Here is an 8371-nt window from a genome sequence, read left to right as displayed (position 1 = left end):
TCTGTCTTACATCTCCCCACACTCCTCTTTCCTACCTTTCTTCCTTTCTTAATTACCCTTTTTCTGTGTGTTTCTGTCTCTCCTTTCTGATCCTGCTTCCTTTCCGATTCTCTTTTCTCATGGGTTTCACTTTGAATAATAAGAACGTTGGAATTTCATGGCGACATCCAGCCCAGCCTTCTCCATCTACTGACCTGAGGCTTAGAGAGGGAAGTATCTGCTCAAGGGCAGCCAGTGGAATGAAGAGCAGAGGACAGGGTTTTCCTGGGTCCAGACGGGGGCTTGCCCTGCATCATCTGCATCACTTTCCCTTCCCCCTCCCACACCACCTCTAAGCCATGGCACGGGCCACGATGGACGTGAGCGCAAGCAGGCGAGCTGTCTTCTTCTCTTCCCCCTGCCTCTATTGCCACCCTTTCCATTGTCTTCTCCCTATCCTATTTCTACTCCAGAGGCAGCACTGGGTTCAAGGTCTCCACCCTCTGTCAAAATTGGGGGAAGAGGCCCCATAAGATCATTTACACTTAGGTATAGCTTGCCAAGAAGACTTGAAGCAGGGATGGTAGTCCTAGCGTTATCTCCAGAGTGTGTGACTGGAGGATTGTGTTGAGAGAGATTCAGAGGCAGATCCGACTCTGTGCCAAAGTGATGTCCGCTAACAGCATTGACTGGGAGTAAGTTTGCTTCCCCCAGCTTTGCAGGGTTATCGCCTCCTGCGATGCCTGCTTTGTAGCTGAGGACAGAGCCTTAAGTAAAAGGATGTGTCTGATATGGCTGAGCACACACATCATGTAGCTGGAGAGAGAAAGTGCTGTTTCTCTACATCACAGAGGCCACCACCACCCAGCCTCTCCCCCTCCCCCTCCTAGCCGGACACATAAAGAAAGACCCCAAATCCCAAGCTGCATTTTTATTATTTTTTAATAAACTTTATTCTATATTACAAATAGGTTTTTTTTTGTTCTGAACTGCAAAATAGGAATGCCTTATATTTACATACACAGGTATACAATTAATTATAACAAAGGTACAGAAGCTTGCCTTTACCAAGTTACAACTGGGCTCCAATTTAAATAGCATAGGTTTCCTTTTTTAAAACTTTTTTTTTAAATCTTTTTTTTTTTAAATCTTACTCAGATACTCTTCTTTAAAAATCAAAACCAGAAGACCCTCTTCCTCTAATAGATTTCATCCACATATCTTTGAGGCTCATTGTAACACTGTTATCTAAAGATATGTTTTGCTTTGTTCTAACAAAGGGTCGGTGTTCAAGGTGGGAGCTTTCTGGAAACAGAAGTGGGGCGGGGCTGGGAGTGGGTGACCCGAGCAGGAATGACCGCCCTACCGCCTTCAGCAGCCTGTCTCTGAGACTCAAAGGCCCCTGCCTGTTCCTTAAACCACCCATTCATCCTTTTCTGTTCCTCCTCCTCTCTCTAGTGTTTGAGACTTAACTCTGGGTCATCTGACCAGGCCAGACTCCTCTCCCCCCACCCCTCGGCTCACTGAGCCATTATCTCTTGTGGTACCCTGGAGTTGTTGGTTGCTATGGTAACTTGGCAGGACCCTGCTGAAAGAGATAGGCTGGTCTCTACAAGCTAAAGTGGGGAGGAGGGCGGCTGCCTCCAATTCTTCCCTCCCTTCTCAGGGCCTGGGGTTCTTGTTCTTGGTCAGTGCAGCCAACTCATGACTAAGCCAGGACCTCTGGCCTCACAGATGCCAGGCCCAGGCAGGGAGTGATGGGGGGAAGAGTTGTCCACCCTAAAACACGAAGTCATGGTTTCCAAATGGAAACAAGATTCTTTGAGGTAAACTAGCTTTTCTTCTTAAAGAACGGAAGGTTTAACAGGCCAAAACAAGCTGACAGGAACATCGGGGAAGGAAGAGGGAAGGAGAACACACCTGGACACATACACCTTCTTAGTTGGCCACCTGTATTGCGCTCAGTAGTCCTGTTTGGTAAAGTGGTGTCTCAGTTTTTTAAGTGTCCTTTGCGTTGCTCTTTAACCATATCCTGTTTGGAATTCCACTCTTGTAAGGGAGCCCTTCCAAAATGTGCTTGAGTTGTAAGATCAAAGATACCAACAAAAGAAGTTCTAATTCCAGATAAAGAAACTGGTGAAAGATAAGCTGCACAGACCTATTTGCCGTGAGCATCTGCTTTCTCGGGAGAGGGGTTCCTCCACAACCAGTCCCTAACAGGGTCTCCCTGCTGTTTGGGGGAAGCTGTAGGATTCAGCAACACCAGGGGCGGCCCAGAGAGAAGTGAAAGAGGGTAGAGTGGAGGGAAGGTGGGGCTCGCCTGACCAAGGTCACCGGGCCTTCCCTACCTTGGCCCAGCTCAGTCTCTGCTAGTACAAACAGAAATCTCTTTTTATTCATAGGGATTTTGTTTTGTTTTGTTTTGATTTAGGGTAGTCACCTGCCTACTCAAGGAATTTAACTGGGACTCTAATGAGTATGTATTACTTTTACAACCAAAGCATCCTTTACGTTTTATAAAAGCTGGATACTCCCCCTAATAATAAATAATTTTATTGGGGATCAAAGATTTGTAGTTTAAAAAAGCTCTCTCTTGAATGAACTTCTACTGCAGAGATTCCTTTCCGAGCGGGAGGCGGGGTCATTCAGTTTTCCAGAGGCTCCAGAGCGACAGCCTCTGCCGGGAGCTGCCTCTTCGGCGTCCCCTGTGGCTGTCCCACAGCCTCCCGGTCTGTAAGACGACTCGTTTGCTACACCTGTGGGGTGAGGCGGCACAGGCAGCAGGAGCAGGGGTAGCACGGCGGGGCTGCAGCCAGCCAAGGGAAGCACCAAGAATGTTAGCAGCCGCGGAGGCTGTGCCCCCTGGCACGGCCACGCCTGGGGGTGCCCTGACCCGTTTCTTTAACAACAGGGGGAGCCCCCCTGTCCTCCGGTCTCCAGTTTCTCCTCATCCCCTTGGAAGTCACAGATAAAGAGTTTTGTGTTCCCCCCGCCCCACCCCTGTATTTATTTGGACTTTACATCCATGCCTGGGCTCCCCCTTAATCTCGAACCCTTAAAATACACAAAAAGTAAACAACTACAGACCCCAAATAAACAGCCTACCTACGGTTTAAAGACAAAGGGAAGGGCTGAGGGGTGGGAGGGGGGCTTAGTGGTCTATCCTGAGAGCTGACAGGGAAAGTGAGGGGCTGAGGGAAGGTTCTTGAGGACGTGAACTAAAGCAAGAGGAAGGGCCAGGAAGGAGGTGCGATCTGCCTGGGGTGGGTCTACTGGGGGCACAGTGGGGACTCTGGTACCTAGATGCTTTTCATTCATGGAATCGCCTCTCAGACACCCGCGCTGCAGTTCTCATTGGTGGGGCCAGTTCCTGGAAGGGCCGGGGTCCAGGGCCAAAGCTCCTCTCCCTCCACGGCTCTCTGTTTTTGATTAACGGTAATTAACCGTAGCCGTCACTGGGTTAAGTATTTGACTTCGCATCCTGTGAGGCCAAAGGAAGTGCCCCTTTGTCGTAAGAGCTGAGACAGATGGGATAAGGAGCTTTCCCTTTTAGGTGAGAGCGAGGGGTTGTTTAGGGCTCTGGAAACATCAGCAGGACTTGCCTTGTGGAATGGAGGTCATTTGGGAAATCACTGCTGGGGCTCCTCTGATGGGGGGCCCACTGGGCCTGGTTGGACCACGGAGCCCCGAGCGCTCGCGGGGCGAGGCAGCTTTGGAGGGCTGGACGGGTCTAGGGCGGTCCCAGGGGGCTGGACTGAGGGCGGAGCTGTCTACCGGGGGCTGAGCAGCTCCTGAACTTCGTGGCTACGCGGTCATGGGGCAGAGGCTACGCGTGCGGGAGGTGGGCAAGGGGGGAGGGGGCACTCCATTCTGCTGGGGTGGGGCACACTCAGGAGCCAGGCATGCAAAGGGGACAAGAGCACGAGGAGCTGGGGTGAGGGGAAGGGGGTATGGTGCTGGGATAGTACATTGACACCGATCCCGGCCTGGGAGGTGAGAGCTGGGCCTGCAGGGCCAAGATCAGAGACCTCACTCCCGCCGCTGCTTGGGCACAGTCCAGGACAGTCTGCCTCAAATGTTGGGATTTGTTTAAAGTGATTTCTCTCTTTCTAGCATCTCTGGCCTCACTCACTGGCCCACAGGCTCACGAGAGGGAGGCGCTAGGGCTCTGGGTGTGCACATCACGGTTGGCCTATGGGATGCTCAGGTTATCCTGGGTCCCTGACTTCCAAACCACCTTGAAAGCAGAAGGCAAGAAAAAAAGGTTTTCCTGAGGAAGTAACCGACACAATAGCCGACTTCACTTAAAGGTACTATTTGCAGTTAACCAAGAAGTGTCAGGGTCTCTCCTTCCAAGGAAGGACAGAGAATGGCAAAGCCCAGACCTGGGGGAGACTTGTGCTCCCGGGAGAGATGACCAGCCTGCAGTTAACTTTCCCAGACTCTCTCTCCCATTCTTTTAGATTCAGGACCTCGTAAAGTTCTACCTCCCCCTCGCCACTCCCGGCGCCATCCCATCTCACTTCAACATTCAGACTCCTTACCTCACCCAGGTCAGTTATTTCGGCTGTGTGATCTCCTGGTACCACTTTGGACCCTGGTGATTTCAAGGGGTTGAAAGAGTGAAAGAGATGGGATGAAAGGGAGGTGAGGAGACATGGCCTTTTCTCCCCTGCTCTCTGCCCACAACTCAAGGAGTCAGATAAAGGTCCCACCTTAAACAGAACTGTGACCCTGAACATTAACTGTGACACGGGGCAGGGCCTTGAAGAGACTTCCCTTCCACAGGACCCAGTCTGCCCAAGTCCCTTCTCTGGCACATACTGGCCAGCATGGGGTCTCTGGCCTGCCAGGAGGAGGTTGGGCATTCCAAGGGGAGGTGTGGAAAGAAGATCTGGGGGAAAGAGAGGCTTTTTGACAATGCTGCCTTGTCTTTACTTTGAAACGTATCACACGTGCGCCAAGAATCCAAACGAAAGAAATGGAAAACAGACAGCAAAAGGAAAGAGGGCTCTTATGGGGAAGATGGGTTGTGACGCTGCAAAATTCTATCCTATTTCTCCATCCCCCCAGCAGGCCACAGAGACTTTGGGCAAACAAAGCGCCAGAAACAACCCACCCCACCAATTAAAATAAAACCTCCAGGAGAAATGAGGAGGGCGTGGAAACTTGTCCATCCTCCTCCCCTCTTTCTTCCTGACATTTCTCTGAGGTGACTGAAGTTTCTCTTACAACAAAAACATGGGGAAAAAAATTTGTACCGACAACGAAACAATAATAATAATCCGGTAAAAAAAGAAAAGCTTCAGCAGAACCATGATAACAGTCTTTTTTCTACTTGTTCATTTTTTTTCTCTAACTGTGCAAAACTTAAAAAATAAATCAAAACACACTCATACACACATACTTACACTCACAGCTTCCATTCAGCACATCTGTGTTAAATATGTTTGTGTCTTTCTTCTCCCCAACCCCTTCACATGTGCAAAAATATGTTAGCGGCCCAGGTGCCTCCTCAGCCCTCCCGCATGCTTCCTTCCTGGCCTGCCAGGGCTTGTGGCTTCTGGAGAGGAAATCAAATGGTCAAGGGTAGAAATTCCATGCTTCTTCACATGGCACTTCATTTGCCAAAACCTTTGGTTATGTGTTTCCCCCTTGACACTCATATTTTCTCATTCTCCTCTTCCCGTTGGTTAGGTTACTTGTATTTTGCCCATCATTTGTCCTGCTCGACGCCACATCACGCCCTGCTCTGCGTCACCACCGCCCGGCCTCCAGTCCTGTCCAGGATCCCCTTGGCCAGTGACCACCCTGATTTCCTACGGAGGGGTGACCTCACCCCTCTGCACTCGCACAGAAAACACGTGTTGAAATGTCCCGAAGTTGCAGAATGAATGGCGAGCAAGGGCAGAGAAGGGAGATGCTTCAGATCCCCCTGATAGGACAAGAAAGCTTTCTGAGCTCTCTGTCTACTCCTGGAGCAGACACACACACACACACACACACACACACACACACACACACACACACACGCATGTGCACATGAGATCACACACATGCTCTCATATCCAAAGGGGCTAGCATTCTTTAAGCACAGGGTGCTCCACAGATGTTGCTGGAAATGGTGTGGTTCCTTCCTCTTTCCACGTGGGGCCCCTGTGGAGTGGATGGCAGAGGAGGATGTCTGATGCTCGGGGAGTGAAGGCGGGACTGTGGAACCTTGTCCCCAACCCCACCTGAGATGATGCTGCTGCTTGCCTCCCAGAGTGGTGTACAACTCCACACCGGGGCTGCCAGGCGAGTCTGTGGCGGAGACTGGACCACAGGTGGAGGTGGTGTCTAAGGTCCCTTCAAGGTTATAGGTTTCCACGATCTTCCGTCAGACCGTCTCTCACTACAGCGCCTGCTCACCTAGGACACATGTCTGAGCACACATTAGTCTGGCTGGCTAAAATGATGTATCCGTGGATGGAAGGACAGATGGAGGAACAGATGCCAGAGCAAGGTCAGTTGTATGTCCCTCCTCCCATTTCCGGCCAGGTCCTTCCTCTTGATTCTTCGGTCCTTCCCAAACACGACAAACTCGGGACTGAGTTGGGCTGGCATCTTGGCTTGTCTCTGCGAGGCTGTCCTTGAGTATGTTTCTTTCCATGATGACTGCCGAAGAGCTCAGGGAGGAGAGTGACTAAAGAGACAGCTGAGATGTTGATGAAATAATTCCCAAGGAGGTCTGAACAGTCCAGAGACAAAGTCATCTGCATCTGCAACGGCACCAGATTCTGCAGGGAGCTAGGGGCGAGGCTGTCTGCCCCAACTTTCTAGAGTTCTCAGGAAGGATGGTGGGCATGGGAGCCACGGAGACAGCTGGAGGTAGAATCTCCCAGATGCACTCGGCATTTTACCTTGACCCCTGATGAGCGATGACCAAGGAGGATGGAGGTGTGTCCTCTAGACGGCACTCGGGGATCTGCAAGGGATCAGACCCATGACGACGGTCGTGATTCGTTAGCATGTGGAGGCAAATGGAAAACAACCAATTCTGCTTCCAGGGTAGATGCAGCTCTCATCTTTTCTCCCTCTACGTGTTACATTTCTGCCGCTATGAGCCAGATTGGGAGGTTGGGAGGATCTCCACAATGGGCTGTAACTGCTATTGTCACAGTTGCAGAGGGACCACGCCACTGACAGACCCCCTGGAGATGGAAACCTGGGCCAGGAGACATCTTCCCAGTGAAGACAATACAGAGCTCACTGCCTCGTCCGCAGGCCAACGTTCGGCTCGATGCGGGGCTGTCAAAACGTGGAAGGTGAAGTAGCGGTACAGAAGCGTCCTCATCCATGGCTCCTCATCCACAGTCGGACCCTGCAGCTGATGCATGGGGTCAGCGGGGAAAGGGGGCCCCCTCTGATGTCTTCTGCTCAGGTCCCTCACGGGGGGCGGGCCATCCTGGACTGACTGAGGGTCGGTGGCTTGGCTCAATCATGTTGGTAGAGCAACTGAAAGAGAGGGGATCCAGGAAGGAGAGAGAGACAGAAACAGGCAGAGAGAGAGAGGGGGGGGGGGGGGAGACAGCGCTGCTCAGGGGATGCTGCTGACGCCAGTCGGAACTTGCACTTGGTAAAGATGATAATCTAGACTGAGGCACGGCTTGGTGTGTCCCTCCCTCCAGGGGGTGCCTGGAAGGACGGTTCTCAGCTGTCTAAGCTCATGAGGGTTATGACTTGTTCTAGTTTGTAGGCCAGTTTCTGCTTCCCACACTGGTCATCGTGGTCCAGAGGTCCAAGGATCTGTTGAAGAGCCAAGAACGGGGCGGTCACCAGTTTGCGTGCGTGTGTCTGTGTTCTTAGGGTACACACAGACAGGGGACGTGGTCAGAGGGTTTGGGAGGATGTGTGCAGGTGAAGCGGCCCACACGAGGTGGCTGGGGAGGCAGTCAGCCTGGGTGACGGGGGTGGGGAGGTGCGGGGCGGCGCTCGGGCATAGGGAACAAACGTGTGGGCACCCAGGTGTCAGTGGGCGCAGGATATCAGCATGTCTGAATACATGTGTACATTTCACTGCCCACGGAAGACAGCTGAGAGTGGGCAGAAGACACCTGTGCCAGGCTGCTGCCGTTACCTACAGGTTAGACAGCAAACAGGTCCACGCCCAGCGGGAAGCATGGTGCTCAGTGTCTCGGGGCGACTATGATTTCACGATATCAAGACATTCCACCCCCCCGCTTCGTGAAAAAGGAACGTCTTCCTCATCTGCAACCCAAGGCCTGAAATTCCACATTTAGAAAGTTATTTGGCTCCCCTTTGCCTGTTAAGAAACCAGTACCCCTCGAAGAGTTATGTCTTAAGCTTTACTGGTCATTGACACCTAACGGACAATGTCTGCACAGCCTTT

At 51.8% G+C, this 8371-nt stretch overlaps 1 protein-coding gene across 1 annotated transcript in view; it reads right to left on the bottom strand.

Moving 5' to 3' along the window:
• Positions 1–966: 966 nt before the first annotated feature.
• The window catches only part of PLXNA4 (plexin A4), a 447305-nt gene continuing 439900 nt past the window's right edge, over positions 967–8371 (bottom strand). The window contains exon 32 of the mRNA XM_036863673.1: positions 967–7767. Within this exon, the coding sequence (XP_036719568.1) occupies positions 7672–7767 (96 nt within the window). The 3' untranslated portion in view covers positions 967–7671. The remainder of the gene's footprint in view (positions 7768–8371) is intronic.

The sequence above is a fragment of the Balaenoptera musculus genome, chromosome 9, assembly GCF_009873245.2.
Source record: "Balaenoptera musculus isolate JJ_BM4_2016_0621 chromosome 9, mBalMus1.pri.v3, whole genome shotgun sequence".
NCBI lineage: Eukaryota > Metazoa > Chordata > Mammalia > Artiodactyla > Balaenopteridae > Balaenoptera > Balaenoptera musculus.
This window is presented reverse-complemented; position numbering and strand designations above follow the sequence as displayed.